This window comes from Mytilus galloprovincialis, chromosome 13 (genome assembly GCF_965363235.1).
Source record: "Mytilus galloprovincialis chromosome 13, xbMytGall1.hap1.1, whole genome shotgun sequence".
NCBI lineage: Eukaryota > Metazoa > Mollusca > Bivalvia > Mytilida > Mytilidae > Mytilus > Mytilus galloprovincialis.
The window spans coordinates 6,069,758-6,091,662 of NC_134850.1; the positions used below are offsets into that span (position 1 = coordinate 6,069,758).

General features: G+C 32.7%; 1 protein-coding gene across 1 annotated transcript; it reads right to left on the bottom strand.

Moving 5' to 3' along the window:
- Positions 1 to 862: 862 nt before the first annotated feature.
- On the bottom strand, positions 863 to 12,577 carry LOC143057942 (uncharacterized). The gene is made up of 8 exons (XM_076231406.1): positions 12,419 to 12,577; positions 11,650 to 11,910; positions 9,821 to 9,890; positions 8,097 to 8,147; positions 4,357 to 4,581; positions 3,321 to 3,484; positions 2,510 to 2,629; positions 863 to 1,057 (listed from the first exon to the last, which is right to left on the bottom strand). Exons 1-8 carry the CDS (start codon positions 12,431 to 12,433, stop codon positions 974 to 976), a joined length of 990 nt encoding a protein of 329 aa, XP_076087521.1. The 5' UTR covers positions 12,434 to 12,577; the 3' UTR covers positions 863 to 973.
- Positions 12,578 to 21,905: the final 9,328 nt, after the last annotated feature.

Here is a 21,905-nt window from a genome sequence, read left to right on the forward strand (position 1 = left end):
TCCAAGAAAATGAAAATGAGGTCAAGGTCACAGGTCAAGGTTATGATTAAAATTTTACCCTTGTGAACTCTTATTTTCAAAAATCATTTAAAATATCGACAAAATATTTTCACAAAATTGTTAGTTACGACATGTCGTAACACATACATTTTAGTCGAAAGGGTACGTAGACACTTGACCCGAGTTTTCCCCCCTTTTTATATCTAATATCATACGTATGGTAATATAACTCATTAACAATATAAAGTAGAGGACTAGAGTCTTTTGATTTGAGGTCCTTGGTTTATGACCTTGAAATTGAGCTCAAGGTCATATGCTAATTAAACGTTCTAGATTTTGACGTTTGCTTTTACCTCATAATGTACACATCATAAAGCCGTCTTTACTCAAACTGATCAATGCCGCGTTCTCATCGGAGAAACAGCAAATATCAATATAAAAGTCTTTGTTTAGACACGGCCGGGATTCGAGCACATGACCTCACGCACTCGAGGCAAACAACGAGATCATCGAGGCACTATAATTTTCTATGTTCAGTGGACTGTGAGATTGGGGTCATAATCTAATTTGGCAATTAAATTAGAAAGATCATATCATAGGAAACATGTGTACTAAGTTTCAAGCTAATTGAACTTCAACTTCATCAATCACTACCTTGACCAAAAACTTTCACCTGAAGCAGGACGGACGAACGGACGAACTGATCCACAAACTAGAAAACATACTGCCCCTCCACTATCGTAGGTGGGACATAAAAAAGCAACACCAGCCTGCATTTTTAGCACTGAGATATTCAAATATACATATTTAATTATAAATGTTATCTAAAATTTAATCTGTCACTTAGTGAATAAACAATAAATAGCAGTTTTGACACATCGCATTCTATAAAACGATCAATATATAAAATTACAATGGTCATTCAAATTCAGTTCACTTTCAGTCTTGAACGTAGGCATAGCAAAAAGTGGCATTACCAGTCAACAACGAACAAATCAAGAGTCGGACTTATTTCTACTAATTCCAACATTTTGCTTTTACATGTCTGCCTGACAATCTGCAATGAAAACAATAACAGTTTTGAAATATCTTCATTATCAATATAATTCCAAAGGGTGACTGGGGAATAGAAATATGGCGTCTGTTTGGCTGTGCGGGATGTACAAGTACGCAGCCACGTATGGTCAGAATGGGGGCGTTTAAGCCAATGCCTTTTGTGACGAGAGTGCCACACTATCTACACGTCAAGAACCCGTGTAAAACTCTTCGTGGGTCTGCAGATAGCATGATACAAGGCTTTATTTCTGTCCCTTTACAATATACCCAAATTTTTCAGTGGCACTCTAAATTTCTCCGACCTCATCCCGGCCGACTTTTGTTACAGGACATACCTTCTGTATCTATTTTCAATTTGTCCGTAATCTTTGTCACTAGACTTTATGCTACCAACAATATATACATCAACATTATCAATATATAATATATGTATATATGGTTTTCCTGTTTGAATATTTTTCGCATGTCATTTTTGGGGCCCTTTATAGTAGCTGTTCGGTGTGAACCAACTTGAAGACTCCGTATTGAAGACCATACTTTCTGCTATGATGGTTTTCTTTTAAAAAGAGGTACGAAAGATACCAGAGGGACAGTCAAACTCATAGATTGACTTACTTAGATGAAGAGTTGTCTCATTGGCAATCATACCACATCTTCTTATATACACGTAACAACATGAAAAAGCTATACTTTGTAGATCCAACAGAATGATCTATTACATACACTTCGTTTACAATTACACAAACCGGTATTTTTCTGCACAACTAAAACAAACACAAACAAACAGCAACGAACAAGTATGCTCCAGATATCCTGACTGATTATTTGAAAAAATGTGTTTAACCTGATATTCAGATGTTGTCGTTTGTTGATGTGGTTCATAAATGTTTCTCATTTTTTTTATATAGATTAGACCGTTGATTTTACTGTTTTGATAATAACGATTCATAACTATGTTTTTTATGTTTATATTTGTAATTCTTCACTATGTGTATCAGATATGTTTGTATTTTTGTTTGCTTGACCCATATGGGTGTATTTTGCAAATACAAATTATTATCTAATATATATATATATATATAAGAAGATGTGGTATGAATGCCAACGAGACAACTCTCCATCCAAGTAGTAAACCATTATAGGTCAAATTACAGTCTTCAATACGGAGTTTTGTCTCTCCCCAAACGGCATGCTATAAAGGCCACAAATGACCCCAATAAGGCTCCGTATTGAAGACCGTACTTTGACTTATAATGGTTAACTACTTGGATGGAGAGTTGTCTCATTCGCACTCATACCACATCTTCTTATATCTATTAAATACTAATTTTCTTTGCAAAATACACCCATATGGGTCGAGCAAACAAAAATACAAACACATAAAATACAGAATTACAAATACAAACATAAAAATAGTTCTAAATGGTAATTATTAATATTTAAAATGACATACCATAATTGTTCCCTTTGGTGTACACTCTAAAAAGATGGCTGTTCCGTCACCGTTGGCTGTTCCCGTTGTAAACGTAGAGACGGGTGTGTACTTTGGAATTGATTTACAGTTGCTATATATCTGTCACAGAAGAAGAAGAAAAAAAAAAATAAACACGAATATAATGTATGTAAGTTGACTAAATGATATAACCATATCTTTCGGAATTTGTGGTCCTCTATGCACTTCAACTTCGTTCGCTGTGTGGTCTTTATCCATTTTTAGTCGAGAATTACTAATAATAAGAGAGTCTTTTGCAGACGGAACGCTATGAAGAAAGGGTTTTACGTTGATATTGAATCTACGCCTGCTTTCTGAAGTAGGCGATATACAGAGAAGGGATGTCAGTTAGTCTATCTGTCATTGAGTTTCGTTTCGTTAGTCTTTCCATTGTTCCATTGTCAATCTGTTTCACGTTTTTAGCCACAGCTTGCCACAAATTGGTGGACAAAACTTCTATAGACTCTTACTCATATGATGAACTTTAACACACACTATTCAAATAATTTAAGGGGTTAACTTGACGTTTCATGTCGTACAATAAAAATTCTCAAGTGTATATACATATTCTTGTTCGTTTACATTATGAAAAGTCTTTTCTGAACATTTTGTTTTTTCTTACCTGTTTTCCAGGTATCCAGTTCTGAGGCTCCGGGGCAGAACAATATTTAGCTGCTCTCAATCTCCCATACAGACAGAGTTGTCGTCCATATTGAGGAGGAAAGGACGACAACTCTGTTTGTATGGGACATTGATATGTTCGAATTCTTACCTGTTTTCCAGGTATCCAGTTCTTGGGCTCCGGGGCAGAACAATATTTAGCTGCCGTGACTTCATCAGCCGCTACACCATTTGATGAACAGGAGCGAGATAGATGGTAAAATATAGACTGCTTCTTCTGGACGTCGGTTTCAACGTCAGGTCCAAAACACCTTGCTTTAACAAAAACAAAAAATCATCTTATCACTTTTAACATGAATTGATAATTTATTACATTTTTAGACGATCTTATCATTATTTTCTTGTGTAACATTTAATGTAATATGTTTGATGGATTTTATTGAAAAAATTACTTTTTTTTTGAAATGATGGGAAACTCCGAATCCCGACTAACATTCTTATAAAAGGATAGTTGTCTCATTCATTTGTCATAACTCGTTAAATAGACATTTCTGAACTGATTCTTATATTTCGTTCTTGTGTTGTACTGTTACACCTCTGTCCAAGGTTTCGGGAGAGTTGGGATCCCGCTGACATGTTTAACCCCACCACATTCTGTATGTATGTGCCTGTCCCAAGTCAGGAGCCTGTAATTCAGTGGTTGTCGTCTGTTGGTGTGTTGCATATTTGTTTTTCGTTCATTTTTGTACATAAATGAGACCGTCAGTTTCTCGTTTGATTGTTTTACTTTTGTCATTTCGGGCCCTTTTATAGCTGACTATGCGATATGGGCTTTGCTCATTGTTGAAGGCCATACGGTGACCTATAGTTGTTAATTTTTGTGTCATTTGGTCTCTTGTGGAGAATTGTCTCATTGGCAATCATACCACATCTTCATTTATATACTATATGTAAATATTAATTGCTGGTTGCTATCAGTAAATTTGTGCCTCGGGGTACCTATATCCGGTGGTGATGCTTCACAGTGGTGAAGAATTGAGAGTTGACACATTATAATAATGGATAATCTCAAAAGTATTACAAACAGGAGTACCTATATCCGGTGGTGATGCTTCACAGTGGGTAACCAATGAGAGTTGACACATTTAAATAATGGATCATCTCAAAGGTATTACAAACTTGCTTACCACTACTATTACCCTTCCCTCCAACATGTTGCCAGACTGGTGTAGGTCTATGTGGATATGTTATTTTGAGCCATTGTAACTTTGTTGTGGATGGAGCTGGTTGAGTTGGTCGAGGTGTTCTCGGCTTATTAGGAATTTTAATCCAGCTGGTTTTTAGAGGACTAGAAGTAGTTGTAGTTGGTACGGTAACGGGACCAGCATTCTGGTTTCCAGTCACGCTCAATCCTAGAAACCAAAGACAAACATAAATACATGACAGATAGAATCCCGTAAATAATTGTTATACTTCAATATTTATGTAAATCTTTCAGAAATTAAACCACAAAAATACCAACAAAAGAAATTTCTATACTTCTTGTTATAGTTTGGTTACTACCCAAATGACATTTACCTCTAACCCCCACCCGATTTATTTATATCTATTTAAGAACAATGTGTATAAAATGTTCTCTGTTATCTCTCATATATCATGTTATAAAATTAAACAGGATAAATACTCATTAAAACATATACTTTAAAGTATAAAACTATAAGTATGATTTGGCCTAAGATTACATGTCATTTAAGTTTCCATTTGAGATTGGAATACACATACATGTGCGAATCTATAAAATATCGTTCGTTTATAGAATGGCTGACAACGGTAAAATGACGCACAATGTATGTGGCATTGCAGTAAACTGCACCAACCACTTAAAGCCTGCTACAGACTCTTACTGTCAAATACAACCTGTCAAATGCAATACGTCACGTGATTGAACTGGTTACATGAAGGTGGCTAACTTTCTTGGCTGATACGCATAAAACCATTTAAGTGAAGATATCTGATCGTTGAACTAATTTATCGTAGGATATGTAAAAAAATCTGTCCGGTCGGTACAAATCTTAATTTAATTAGTTTTGTCATATTGGCCCAGGTTACTTATGAATCATATAATTATACATTTATACCTATATATCTACACAATAATGTCGTATACGTTTAACACAGAGTATACAACGTACACAATGGAACTTTATCATATGTTTAGTACAAAATACAGCAATTTTGTATATTTAATAAAGGTTCTTTTTTCCAGTCTGTATCATCTACCCTGTATCGCATACCCCGTATCGCATGGCTAAACCCGTATCGCATACCCCGTATCGCATGGCAAACCCCGTATCGCATACCTGGCATCACGTCAACGTTTGACATGTGACGTTCAGTTGCTGCATTTCCTGGCATAGGAAAAAAATGAGTTCCGATTAAAAAAAAATGTCCTATCATTTCCAAAAATCATTACCCAGCAACTTTACGAACGATTTTTACATATAAAAAAGACACAATAAGATATAGAAATATATGAAGTTTTATTGTTTATTTGGTCATAATTTTGGTGAAGTTTGTTTTCATTACCTGATGGATTAAACACAAATGCAAATTATTACGGTTTAAATTTTGATTAGAATACATGTAGATAGCAATTTTTTCAAGAAATATTTGTCTTGCTGTTCAACTCTTCAGCAAATTAAAATGATCATGAATGATATCATCGCCAAATAAACAATAAAACTTTTACAGCAGATTCCAACGAGCATGAAGCTACAGGTAGATTCTTTGGTTAGCTTCCTTGTTAGCTCAACCATGAAATGATTATTACCTCAAAATTGGGCGGAGCATTGCACCAATTCATCATCCAATGAAAACACTCATATCAATGGCCTGTTTATAATATGTATGTTTCATACAAACAGGTTTCCCGAAACAACTTTGCAAATTAAATTTCATTTCTTATAGTTTTTGATTGAATTAAAAAATTCTATGTATTACAATAAATTAGAAACGGTTTATGTTTTGCACTTTCATAGTTTAAACAAATATATATATGGACCAATTCAAGTACATCTTCTAGGGTGCGCTCGAATTTCGTGACTTCAGACGATTTTTTTTAATTTACATTAACGGTTGTCTAGGACTTTTTGATAACAATAAACGCTCGCACATCATAGAAAATCAAGTGGGTAATCTATGCTTAAAATTTTATAACAAAAATATCTGTGGATTTTCTACAAAAATCTTGGTTTATTTGCCACAAAATCCGGTTTAACTTTTAAATGCAATAAAACTACAAATAATAATGCTTGATCGAAGTTTCCTCATTGTAAATGTACAAAATGGCCCATCTCTATTATTCATTATCTTTGCTGTTTTTATATAATGGCAGTTTGAAACATTCGTAATTCAAAGGCTACAGAAGGGGTCATTAACCTTATACATACACGGTCATACACATAACTGAATTTATAAATGAACTGAGTAATTGATTGAAATAAAATTGGCAAATCAAACACACCTACAACATGCTTGTGAATTAGCTTATACTTTAAACTGACTTGTAAAACAAGTTTTACAATGTTTAAATTCTGTCACTAGTTCTGATTGGTTCTCTGTTTAACTATTGATTCCACCCAAAGGCTTGTGTACCTTACCTAATAATGATTTCATGGTTGAGCTAGCAAGGAAACTAACCAAAGAAACTACATTTAGCTTCATACTCGTTGGAATCTGCTCTAACATTTCTACATTTTATATTTATTTGATAAATATTAATTTTAGTTGAAATAATAGGACAGTATCGTCAGTGGATGCCTTTTAATACATGGTCTTCAACATATATTGAGAATGTAATAAGATTATAGGGGGCATTAGGATGTGGGTATTAAGCAAATAAGGATGTCTATAAAAAAAAAACAAGTAAGCTGGAAAAATACAGGAAAATCATAATAGAATTGAGAATGGTAATGAGGAATGTGTCAAATAGACAACAACTCGACCATAGAGCAGACAACAGCTGAGGTCCACCACTGGGTCTTTGCTAACTTATAATTTCAGACGATTTAAAACCAAAAAATAAATATCCCATAAATCTGATTCTATGAAAATATATGATAAACAGAATAATACATGGCAAAATCCGTATCGCATGCTGTATCACCACTCGACCAATATCAGCCCTCGGGACCTTCGGCCCTCGGGACTGATATTGGTTTCTCGTGGTGATACTGCATGCGATACGGATTTTGCCATGTATTATTCTATATATAACGAACCAGTATCACGCTTCGTTGTCAGTATAATGGAATTTGATGCGACTGTCATACAAGTGAGAGGTTTAGCTAGCTATAAAACCTGAATCAATCCACCATACATAAAATATACCGGTACCAAACCAGGAATAAGACAGTTGTAATCCATTCGTTTGATGTGTTTGAGCTTTTGATTTTGCCATTTGATCAGGGACTTTCCATTTTGAATTTTCCTCTGAGATCGGTATTTTTGTAATTTCCTTTTTGAAAACAGAAAACAACAAATTTCAATAATGTCAACGACAAATATCTGATGATGTGTGCAGCATTAAAATTCTTTAAAAGTAAAAACAAATGAATTGAAAACTTCCGACCACCAACGCTTTTGGCAATGCATGTAACGTATTTTATACCAGGGCCTCTGTGGTCGAGTGGTCTAAGTAGTGTACTACTACTGTAATCACTAGCCAGTCAACACTGAGTTTGTGAGTTCTACCTCCGGTTGTGCGTATGCACTGGACTACAATTTTAATAGACTAGGATTGTCAGATTTTCAATTGAAGGTCTGTCAACTGGCCGCCACAAAATTGCCCAAAGGCAGTGCTTAAAAGGAGCGTTAAAAACACAAAAAAAATCAAAATCAAATTCATTCTCTCTACATATATACATACCTGGAGTGTTAATTATGTGGTGTTGACATATAGGAGACTTTATTAGTGAATCTAAGAAAAAGTAAACAAAAACCTTTAATATACATCTACAATAAAAAAAAATAGTCATGTTTTTGTTTGAAATTATAAACTGCTGAAAGATATTGCCAGGCTTTTATTGTTTATGATGTTTTATAGGAAGCAGTAGATTTTGGGTTTGTCTGAGTTTATACGAGTTCTTGCTTGTTCTACTGCTGTATGTACATTTACCTTAGAGAAATGAAGGAAATGGGCCTCACTGTGACTTTGAAATGAAGAACAGCAATAAATGCACTATACCTTTGCTCTTTGTGTGTGTGTGTGTTTTTTTTTTTGCTGTGCACGTACTGATTTTGTGTCATTGATGGATAACCCATATCCTCTTGTTTACTATTTCTTTGGTTAAAAAATGTTGCACTCATTATTTCCCATTTTTAAGTTATAATTATATTATCATAAAGGTTTAACTACCATACTGATTCATCAAGTTAATTTTTGTTAATATCTATAATACTAAAATTACGAGGTCCAATTTGTCAGACGTCATCACGTAAAAACGACGAATCAAAGAATTCAACTTTATATACAACTAATATAGTACAAAGGTGTAGATTAAAAATTACACCACTCCATGCCCTTTTGTTTTCCACGTAATTAATATTGCCAATAATTAGGAAGTTCCGGGTCGAGTCTGATACCGATACCAATAGTATAATCACCTGTTACCTATAACCTTATCTGTACATTCCGCATCTGACAGGCGCACCACCAAACGGTGTATTCAGGATTAATATGCTATATACACGGGTCATAATCACAGGGTTGACACTACTAAATTGTCAAATTGTTACCTATTGTAGTATTTTAATCCGTAAGACTTTCTAAGATAACAATACGAATACTAAAAATCTGGACTAAAAATAAGTTTCAATTTGTTAGCGGGAATGACGTAAAACAGCGAATCAAAGAATTCAACTTTATTTATAACTAATATAGGACATTGCTGTTGATTAAAACATACTCCATTCCAGGACCTTTTGTTTTCCAAATAATTAATATTACCAATAATTGATAAGTTCCAGTTCGACGGGTTCAAACAGAAAGATTTGAAAGCAGAGAAAATTGTGTATCTTATAATCGGCATGACTTTATCAGATGACAGTACTAATACTAAAATAAGGCTTGCTCATAGTTATATACTTTAATTCAGTCACGGACCCGCGATATCACGGGTGTGTTCTAGTATAATTTATAATTATTGGACCGTTTGTTGACCTCTACACGTAGATCTATGAGGAAATACATGTATTGTAAACTGGAGATATGAAGTTGTAAACGGGAGATCTCGGGACTGCCCGGGCCCCCAGGCCCCCCTGGATGTGCCTATGTGTAACATGTCCATTGTTCGTAATATATATTGCGCTTCTTACATAATTTCATTACTTTTTGAAATATATTTTCATAGTCTCCTAGATCCATTGATGTTTTAATTAATAAGATCAAGTTATGTGTAAATTAAATTTCATCATACATTTCAATTAATAAAATTGAGAATGGAAATGGGGAATATGTCAAACAGACAACAACCCGACCAAAGAGCAGATAACTGTCGATGGCCACCAATGGGTCTTCAATATAGCGAGAAAATCCCGTATCTGGAGGTGTGCATCAACTGGTAAGTATATAAGACCATCTGATAAACTCACTTGGACTAAAAGTCAACATTCCAGGACATTTCATTTGTGTAAAACCAGCATCTTTATTCAAATAACCAAGCTGAAATATAATACTTAGAGGTAGGTTATATTCTATAGTATAAATAGTCTGCATACAACTATTTTTAACTCACCAAAATGTCTTAACTACAGAATTTTTAAATATAATCATGGTTTAGAATTTTATTTACTTAATTTACCAGATGATTTGAAAAAAGCCTTATGCAATTTTAGATGTCTAAATCATCGACTCCCTATTGAAAGGGGTCGCTTTTGGGGTATAGAACGTGACGACAGAATTTGTGACATATGTAACAAAAAACAATTAGGTGATGAATATCATTATTTATTTAATTGTACTTTTTCAATAATGAAAGGAAATCTTTATTACCTTGTAATCTTATTACCAATCATAATACTGCCAAATTTTATGAATTATTTAATTCTGACTCTTACAATGTTGTTCTTAAAATTGCAAAACTTTGTAAAATTGTACTAGCTGTTGTTAATTAAACTAATATTGTTTCAACCATTAATATGTCCATTTGAAGTTTACTGTCTTCCTTTAAATGCATTACTTTTTCAAATGTATATATGTTAATGAATGTTTATAATGTTCACTGCATTACTTTGATACTTTGTTATTTGTTATATTATGAATACTTATGTAGTATTTGTTATTGTTCACATACCCCTGTTGGGGTCTTTGAGAAATAAAAAAACTTGAAACTTGAAACTTGCAATTTCCACAATAAATAAACCGTGTGCTATGACCAGAGAGTTGAAGTATTGGTTGTTATTATAAAAAAGAAGATGTGGTATGATTGCCAAAGAGACAATTCGCCACAAGAGATGTCTTCCTATGAAAGGTCATGTTCAATAACATTCCACAGAATCATAATATAGCAAAACGAACTGTGAGCTACGATTTCTCATTAATGATACCAGCAATATAAATGCTCGATAAATTGGAGGGTTTTGATGAGCAATTGATGTGAAAACTTTTTACAGAGTATAGCATACTGCCTTGAAGCATGTTACTAAATTTAAGGTGCTCTGTTAAGTTCCCGAAAAAAAATGCGACGAAAACTTTATTGGATGGTCGAATGTGTACTGACAATAATATGAGGTTTCCTCAAACCAATTTTTACTTTATATACTTTAAACAAATATCATTTTCACCTTCACACACATTTATATCCAAGTGGTGAATATTAAAATTAAAACAAACGACAACACGAATTTTTATGTTTTGTCTTTGAAATACAATTGAAAAATTTGAAAGCTTCCTTAATGTCATATGGTTGCAAAAGTGTTGACCGCGTGCGTCTTCCAACATGTTTTTCTGCCCTTTACTCTTATTAAACTACAAAATAATAACTTATATAAAATTAAGGGAATGTGGTATAAAATTGAGAAAGGAAATGGAGAATGTGTCAAAGCGACAACAACCCGACCATAGAGCAGACAACAGCCGAAGGCCACCAATGGGTCTTCTATGTAGCGAGAAACTCCAGCACCAGGAGGCGTCCTTTAGCTGGCCCCTTAAATATTTTGAATACAAGTACAGTGATAATGGACGTCATACTAAACTCCGAATTATACACAAGAAACTAAAATTAAAAACATGTTTAATATGTATTAAATATGTTTGCATGCCAATGAGACAACTATCACCAAAGTTAAAACGATGTAAGCAATTATAAGCAACTGTACGGCCTTCAACAATGAGAAAATACCATACTATAAAGTTCTTTTGAATATACACTTGCAATTGCATTTTCAAATTATTTGTTACGAGAGAAACAAACTTATCTTACCTTGCCCTTGGTATAAACTGGAACCCATGTTCCTTGTGGTTGTATGTTGACCAGTAAAGGCACACAAAATGGCGACTGTAAATCTACATCCCTGTATATGATATCATGCATTGGTAACCGTAAGGCTGCTATCGGAAATCCTTGTCCATTTGGACAGTTAAATATCAAGGCTTCAGGGTGGTTCAGGTTGCAGTAACAATCAAATCCCGCGTGACATTTTACCAGATTCAAAACACCAAGTATGAAAAATAATTGAAAAATCTGTAAAAAAAGAATATTATTTCAACAAATAAATACAAAAGTTGATTTTTTACAATAATGAGCTAAAATGAATAAATGAATTAAACTACCAGCAATATCTATATGAATTCATTTACATTTTACAAAACTATGAATTTATATAAAGGTACTACTTGTTCTCAAAGTTTTTTAGATGATAAAAGCTTTATAGGTTTCTACGTCTCATCGCGTTTATACAGAAATAAAAATTGATGTTTTGCACTAAAAGCGCTCGATGTTTTGCGCGGTGGATATACTTTTTCGACAGGTGAATATGCTGTTTTATTCAAAATCCAATTCATATATTTAAAAAAAGCTTAAATAAAGTTCTGTCAATACGGAATAATGATGATTATTGATACTAATCTACTAAATTATTGAAATATTTAATTTAACAGTCAACTGAATGATTATTTTTTTCGAGGACGAAATATTTAAAGAAAACTTTTAAATTAATTGCATAATAAAGTTTGTTTATCCGAAGACTTACCATTTTTGTATGCATGACTTCTTTACTAATCAGTCGAAGACTACTTCATAAAGAAAATGACTATGTTCTATATTTCTCAATCTGAACTGTTTGATCGTACAAAAATATAAGCAAACCTCGAAAATGATTTGTTTCAATGTAGTTGAACGACCTAAACCAAAAAGATATTTATTGCATAGTTAAAGTTACATTAACCACAACGATTTTCTTTCAACTTAGTAACGTTTGAAAGTATCAGTAAAAAGATAAACAAATGTCCCGATATACAACAGTTACTACGAGAGAATAAAATTTACCGTCAGATAATTAAAACCTTGGATAACAAAGTGCGAGTAAACATGGAAGAGTTTTGTGACATGTAGATATCACTTTTGTATCCACTTCCTTCTTTGTGAAATTTTCCATGTACCCGCTGTACTTGGTGTTTCGGACCAGTAGGCCCTACGTTAGTGAAAGGACTACCTACAAAATTGACAAAAAGTTAGAGGGCGCCAATGAAGACAACAAAAAACATAAGTTGAAGAGCACAGACAACGCTATGGCAAACATTAAACAAGTTGCTTTTATAAAAAAAATAAAAGAAAAGCAGTACGTGAACCCGAGACCGCTCAATGGTCACAAAAATTGTTGCTGAATTGTTTTTGCTTTAGAATATTTTGAAAAGGATTTCATAATATCGTAACACCTTTATTGAAAATATAAGTCATTAAACTTTTTAGATTCTTGCACAAGTCAGTTTTCAGCACTGTTGGACTTTAACTGTAAATAGAAGAAGCGTAAACAGCTACCGTTGTATTTTACCTTTTAAGGGTTCACTATTTTATTTGTTCATTACTTGGAGTTTATCATCGTTTTCATACGGCCGTTTACGGGACGTATTATGGTATACCGTTGTCCGTCCGTCCGTCGTCAACATGTCGGACAATAACTCAGAAACGCTTAAACCAATTTGCATGAAACTTTGGTGAATTGTTTATATCTATTGACGTGAGCTCCTTTACGATTTTATAAATTTTGGATTTTACGTTTCTGAATTACGGGGTTTTATTCATTGAAAAGGGGGGATTTTCCAGTTTTCGAACAATAACTCAAAAGTTCTTTGAGCAGTTTTCATGAAACTTTGGTGACTGGTTTATATCTATTAAAATAAAATCCCTTTAGTTTTTTTTTTATAAATTTCTGAATTGACATTGAGGAGTTATGAAACTTTATTCTTTGAAAAAGCGACGGGGTATCATGCGCTCAATTATTCCTTCATCTATACATCAATGGGAATTTTAACATTCAAGTGCTAGCTCAACTAATATGTTTGGTAACCTAGTGTAAGGAGCCTGTAATTCAGTAGTTTTCGTTTGATGTGGTATATCATATTTGTTTTTCCTTCATTGGTAGGTTAAGTATTTATGCTTCTATAAAGAAGAGTAATGTGCGTTATGAACTGGTACAATATTTTTAAATTTCACAAGTGACGAAAGTCAAGTTATTACAAGAGAGACTGCGTAGAAATACATTCCCAATGAATAGCAATGACCGATTTGAACTGGTATAATACTAAAACTTCAAATTTGACAAGTAATTACAACAGAGGCTGCATATTTATATACATCCCTAATGAATAGCACTGTTAGATTTGAACTGGTATAATTTTAAAATTTCTTAGTTTGAAAACGGTTAAATAATTACAACGTGGCTGCGTACTTATACACCCCAAACGAATAGCACCGTGCGATTTAAATTGGTATAATTCTAGATTTTAGAGTTAACGAAGGTAAAGGAATTACACCAAAAACTGCGTCGTAATACAATCCAAATGAAAAGCACTGCACGATTAGAACTTCACCTTTTCATTGATCCAATTTGGTGCCAACGTTTTAATTTTCTTATCCAAAATCTTTCCCGAGCGAGTCTGTCCTCCCTAGACCAAGCAGTGATGTGGTCTATGATGGTATAATAGTCAGTCGATTGAGATCTGTTTACATTATTTACACTGTAGAAGATACACAGCATTTGTAGTCTTGCAATTAACATGGCAAAATATGGTAAATTCCGTACCAGTGGAGTGACTGTTAAAAGTCTAGGTATTCAGTATTTGCTTGCAAGTCAGACATTGTTTGTTTCCCTTGCAACATCCCAATGAGGAAGAGCTTGATTTAGAGGATGAATCAGCATTCGTCAGCAAGTCTTTAAGGCCTTTTGGGCCTACGGTAAGCCAGGACGGGTGCCTTGGGGAAGTCGATCTTTTTTTTTTCTGTAGCCCTGATTTTGTAGGACTGGTGACAGCGAAGTTCTTGTAATCGCCTTTTGCAGTATCATTGGTTGAGCAAACCCGATTTATTCGGATGGCCTGGTGCAATGTTTAGGATGACAACTCTTGGGAGAAAGATATTGACATCTGTCTGTTGGCTTGCAATACAGATCTGTTATATGAATTTATCCTTCACATGCATAGCAATGTCAAGAAATGTAATCTTGGAGGCAGATATTTCATAAGTGAATTTTATCGAGGGATGAGCGTTGTTGGCATGTTGAATGAACACATTGAGTTCTTGTTCAGTATTAACCCACTTCATGTCACTATCGTTGATGAATCGGAACCAAAATAGAGAGGTTGATAAAGAGAAAAATTGAGAATTTGCTGTTCTAATGTGACCATAAAAATATTTGCATAAGACGGGACCATCTTTGTTCCCATGGCTGTTCCATTGCTGTTCCAGTAATCTGGAGATAGTGTTCACCATTGACTTTAAAGTTATTGCATTTCAATATCAAAGTTAGAAGCTGGACTAGACATTCAGTTGGAGGGTGTAAGGTGCGATGTGAGTCCAAGATCTTCATCGGGGATATTAGTGTAGAGAGAGGTAACGTCAAGCGAGACAAAGATGTATATTTAAAGTGCCTAGAAAATCAACCTAACAATGTTAGAGTAGATCTGATTTTTAACTTCCTCCCCGACTGGTGCTGGAACCTGTACGTTTCACTTCTCACTTCTACGACAACACCGCCTAGCATTGCACAGACGCAATGAGTCATTGAAACGAGAAATGAATGCTTCCAAGTTTTGAGCTCGAGAATACACATTTTTTGAAATACAACTATGCATTTTACAATATAGAAGTAATTAAATCTTGAACCAGTAAATCGCCTATTAATACAATTATTTACAGCGAGGTTGAGATGTGATGTTAAAACGTTGAACAACAACGCAAGTACGGTTTCTCTGATATTATATGAATATAAACACCTTTATTGGAAGGAAGATATATCCTATATTTATAAACGATTTTATAACCATATTAAACTACAAAAAGAAGCATTCAATTTTAAAACAATGTTTTATATTTAATGTGAATACAGCGGTTACAAATCAAATCAAATCAAATCAAATATTTTATTGTAATATAAACTTTACAGTTTGTGACCAACATATATTAACACAATAAACACAATAAACATACATATTAAACATACACAATAACAACAGCATCAAATTTTTTTTTTAACAACAAACAAGTTGTTAAGAGTCCCCTGTCCTCAGTTCTAATGACTTTTTCAAGAAGGATCCTAACTTATTTGTTTGTAAAGGCGATGATGGATTTAGTAAATATTGAATATTTTCTTCTTCATTTAAATTATTAAAGTTATTATTTTCAGTACATATGTGATGAAAAAAATCATTTCTTAGAGTTTTATTATACTCACAATAGAGTAAAAAATGTTTCTCATCCTCTAGTATTTTATATTTATGGCATAGTCGTTCCTCTCTTGGGATTTGAAAATATCTCCCCTTTTCAATCAAAAGGGAGTGATCACTTATTCTAAATTTAGTGATTAATCTCCTTATCTGAAAATTAGATGTATTAAGATAAGATTCTAGTTTGTAATCTTTTTAAATTTTTTTATAAAGAAAAAATTTACTTTTATCATCAATGTTTTGAAATTTATTTTGAATTAAATCTTCATATCTATTTTTCATTTTTAACTTTATATCGTTTTTTATTTTATTTACATCTTTTATGTCCTTACAAGTAGAAAGAATATTAAGGTCAACATTAGTCTCTTTAACAATATTTTTTGCATATGTATATCATGAGTAAGTTCCTGTCAAATCTAGAGACTGTGCTAGAGAAAAAGCTTCCTTTATCAATGGATTAATATTATTATTATATAGTCTAGCTAAATATAAAAGGGTTTGTGTTTTAATAAAACATTCGATAGGCAATCTCCCTAGTTCAGCTCTTGCTCCTAAATTGGATGCATTTTTTCTTATTCCTAGAGTAGATTTACAAAATTTAAGATGCATATTTTCAATGGGGGTTTTATCTATAAAATCAAGTTGATTAATTTCTTTTCCTGAAGATAAGGCTCTGTTATTGGCTCGATGAAAAGAAATATATGTATCCAAATATGTTACTTCTGAATTATAGGTCATAATTGGTTTTACTAAAGAATCAAAAAGATTATTTGCTACTTTTATAAAGAATTTTAAAACAGACATGACTTGTCTAATTAGAAACACTTTATACATTAGAATACAAACCAGACGCCGAATGACCTGCTTTTGAATATGGATTGGATTTTGTCTTACCTCCTGTACATTTCTAGGAATATGATTCTTGGAGACCGTGTATATTTCATATGGGGTTACAACTAGTAGGCGTGGTTTATTTCATTACACGATTGGTAGTGGTGTTACGACCCTTTGTAAAAAAACAACACGGCGTTGAGAAAAATCTGAATGGTTTTAACAGACGAAGAAATTGATGATGCACGATTGAAATACATGCAGAAAATACATTAAGAGCTGTTATTGTTGGCAATTGTTTTTGTATAGACCAATGGAAGCAGGTTCTTGATATTGAAGACTTGATCACTTTGATAGGCCGCTTGTCTAAATTCCACATGTTGAGATAGTCGGTAAGATAGATTCGTTACACAGTGTACTGGCGACCTAATACGATATATGGGTCATTTTCAAAAAATGTGGATATTTCAGTTGTGAAATAACAATATAAAAAAATATTCAATTTTCAACTTTAATATATGAAATTGAATAGTTTAACAACAATACAACCAGAAATAAAAATATACAATCTTAAATGCTACTACAAAAATATTTTAAAAAATAACATAGAAACAAGTATGGGACATATGTCAACTACATAACGGATTTAGTTTCGGTCCCTAATTTTTTTTTAATAATATTTACATTTTGCTTGATATATATTTCCATAAAAATCATCACACTTTTTTCGAAACAGTTAACATGGTTAAAATAACACTTTTTAGAAACATATTTTAAAGTGAATTTAATTCAGCATTGTCAACTTCATAACGCTTTTTCTCAACTACATAACGATTCACTGCGTTATGTAGTTGACCGTTATGTAGTTGACCTATTTGTGGTTTTTGGATGTTTTTCTTGACCCTAATACTACCAGATAAATGGTTTTTATTGAATTAGAGTCAGTATTATAGACTTTGAATGATTTATGTAAAAAAAAATATTTATGCCAAAATTTATCAATGTTTTTGCCGTTACAAAGTTGACATAGAATAAAATTACGGAGTAATTTGTACTCACCAAAACTAATCTATAATGAAATGAATCAATGATGTCATCCTGTAACTTTAAGGGCATACGATACAGTTACAGGGGAGGTAATGACGTTGCTAACGTAAAATGTTATTTTCGCGACGTCAAACTATGACATATCGGGAAAAGATGCATTTTTCGATTGATTTTTATCATTCAAACTGATTTAATTTGAAAACGAGTGCATGGACCCCTCTTTTTTAAAACGGCAATTTGTTTTATTTTGCAAGGAGATTATGTGACCCAAATTTTATAAAACTGTAAATAGAGGAATTTTTTTAATTTTGATAAACATGCAGCAAAAAATGACGTTTGTTCCTCTATTCATGAACATTTGATAAATATGAGTTATTTCTGAATAAAAATTGCATAATTTTTAATGATACTTATAAAATACAGAAATTACCGATTATTTAACAAAAAAAACATTTGTGTTTATCTTTTAAAACAAAAAAGTTATGTCTTTCTTTCGAAAAAGAAAATAGGGACACAAATCTGAATTTTGAGCAAATATACAAAATTTCGACCTCATTTTACTCAAAAAGTAGCACATGAAGGTATATTTTTTATTCTAATATGACGTGCTTCTTTCGCTTTGTAAACAACACCGTGCTAAAATTCTTGATATATCTATACTTAGCGCAGACTCCAAGATGTACACAAATCGCTGTTTAAATATGCCTCCCACGTAAATCCACATGTATCGTAACCTATGTGTAAACGGTTGTGGATTTCGCTGTGTTAACAATTACAATTGAATAAAACCCTAGAGAACATTTATTCTGATTCTGATGCATAACAAAAAGAATTTACACATTAGAGAACGGAAAAATGGACAAAAACAAAATAAATTAAAATTCTGCGAAATTCCAGTAATGATTTTTGCGCATTAACGTCGTTTCAAAACATGACGTCATACGAATGAAAACGTCAAAGCTGAAGGTTTTTCTATTGCGTTTACCTTCTAAACTCGGATACAATTGCATTTAAATAAAGTATTGAGGTAGGTGTTGCTTGTTTTCTGTTCTATTGCAATATTCGCACATTTACTGATTTCAGCAAGTCAACATGGCGGCTCCTTGGTTACAACATGTCAACAGTGAATTTGACGGTAGCTTACGATAAAAAAAATCTAAAATTGCAAATGTTGGGTTTACTGAGAAGTAAAAAAAGTAATCACATTTTTTTTCTAGCGGTTAGTTAAGAAATCATTCATGCAGGTTTATTAGATTTGTTTCACAATTATCGAACAGTGGGTAAAATAGAACAGCCACACACACGGTATACCCATCATCGCTTCAGTTTTTTAATGATCGTATTTGTCCTATTAGAATCGAAATAATTCATGGAAGCCATAGATTTGTTGTAAATTTACACATGGCCTGGGCCGTGATATTCGTTAATTTTATCCCTCGCTAATGCTCAGGATAAAATTCGAATATCACGGCCCAGGCCATGTGTAAATTTCCAACAAATCTATGGCTTCCATGAATTATTTCTTAATTACATATTTGATTTAATCAGGTAGAAAATAGCCTATATGCAAATTTTCATCAACTTGTAAATACAGGTTCAAAACTGTATCGTATGCCCTTAAGCACGTCATCAGAGGATGAAGAGTAAGTAGAGAGCACTTCTTTAGTTACAAGGGATATAATCAGTTGTTTATTGGCAACATTATTTCATTTGTGTTATGTAGTTGACATTTTTTTAAGTACGAAATGAAAAGTAAAAAAAAATGCTAATAAAATCTAATAATTCCCTGTATTTGTGTATACATACCTGCAGTCATACCTATATATTTATAATAACAAAATAAAAATAAAAATTTCCGCTGGGTATTAAAACCAGCATTTAAAAAAGACTAGTTTTTCAATTTCGTACAAGCAATTTTGGGGTTTTTGGAGCCTTTGAAACCCACTGGAAGCAATTTCTGTAGCTAAATTTCATATTGAATTTGCTGGAACTTGTTACACACACCAAAAACTAAATGGTGTATCTAAAAATTGGATAAAAATATTTACACTTTTTTTTAGAAATATTGATTGTACAAGAAAATCCACATTTTTTGAAAAAGGCCCATATATGGAGTCAGTAAATTCCATATGAGGTTGGGGCTTCGCTCTCACTCCATATGGAATTTACTGACCCCATATATATCGTTTACTGTCACTAGGACACTATGTAACTAATCGTACAATAAAATTGTGAATATATTATATTATGTGTATGGGTTATTTCTCTTTAACCGGCTCGAGAAAAACTTTCAGTCATTGGATGGAAATGTTTAACAGGATTGTAAATTTATAATAAAGGTATATTGCAAAAGACATAAAAATCGGAGAAAAACAGAAATTATAATTTAGTTTACGAAAAATAAATTTTGATATATGTGCTAAAGATATATAACAGTCACCGTTAAAACATTGTTGTGACGTCATTCTATTGTTGTACCCATTCTTTATTTCAGTGTTTGGACTATCGTTTAAACCATTATGTTACCTTTAACTGTCCAATATTTTAAAGAATTATCCTGCTCTTTCTTAAAAGTATTGGACAGCTGGAGGTAGCATAATTGATTCTTACGGGTAAATGATAGATCAAGGACTGAAATAAATCCATCAATTCACACAATTTGTTTCTTTATTTTGAAAAAAATTCAACTAAACAACAAATAACAATTGCACAATTTTTTCTTCATTAAGGCCACCTTCCAATACAATTATTTCGTCACTCATCAAGACGGTTTCTTGAAAAACCACTTTTAAATTAATTTTAACACTGCCAGCGTCAATAGTATTTTTCTCATGTTTTGGGTTGTCTCCTTTAGCACCAATTTGGTTGACAATGCTCGTCGTAAGTTTTGATTTTGGTAATTTTAGGTATTTCATTTTGCACAAGATTTTTGTCCGTCTTTTGGGTATAAAAATTGACATCTGTGTTAGATAGCAATATACAGTGTGGAGTTTAGTTCGCATTTTGGGGAGTTTTTTAAATATGAAAGTTTTTGTGCAATAAAATGGATTTTTAGATAGCTGAAGAATAATATAACCTTCAAAGTGGGTTTATATATTTTTATTTTTGGCATTTCACAAGTCATTTCTTCGACTGTTCATGACGTTAAAATACCTAATCCCTGGGGTGTGTATTAGTTGATTTTAGTCTCTGATGCATGATTTTTTATTATTAATAGTTTTTGGCTTTTAACTAGCTTTTAGTAACTGCGAGTACTCTCAAATCTTGTTAATTTGACCTGTTGATACAATTTGTAATGCTTTTTTTGTTATTTAATGTTTACTTATTTAGGGTTATATCTCGTATCTCTATTTTTAATATATACCAGCTTTGATAAGTGTTTGGTATGACTATAAATTTTCACTTCTGTTCTCGTACTATGAACAAAAAATAATTTTGTAAAAAACATTTCTGTTCTCCATTTATACTGTATACCTTACAACAAAATTATTTTCATTTACCTGTGTACATTTGTATTTGGCGGCATTTTGTTTAAGGTTATGGTTGTTTTTCTGAAATTGTTTAACATATAACCCCTTATTTTATTGAATTTGTATTTACATTGTGTCATAGATCAAATTTATTCGATCAGTGTATTTTCACTTGTGTAAATATGAGTTAAGCCATTTCAATTGATATTTTATAGTGTGTCCTTCTATGTTGTGATGTTACACTATTATTCCAGATAAGGGTGAAGGTTGGTACCTATTAAAACGTTTAAATCCGCTGCATTTGTTTGCACCTGTCCTAAGTCAGGAATCTGATGATCAGTAGTTTTCGTTTGTTGATGTGGTGTCTTGTTTCTCGTTTTTTATATAGATTAGACCGTTGGTTTTCCCGTTTGAAGGGTTTTACACTAGTTATTTTTGGGGCTCTTTA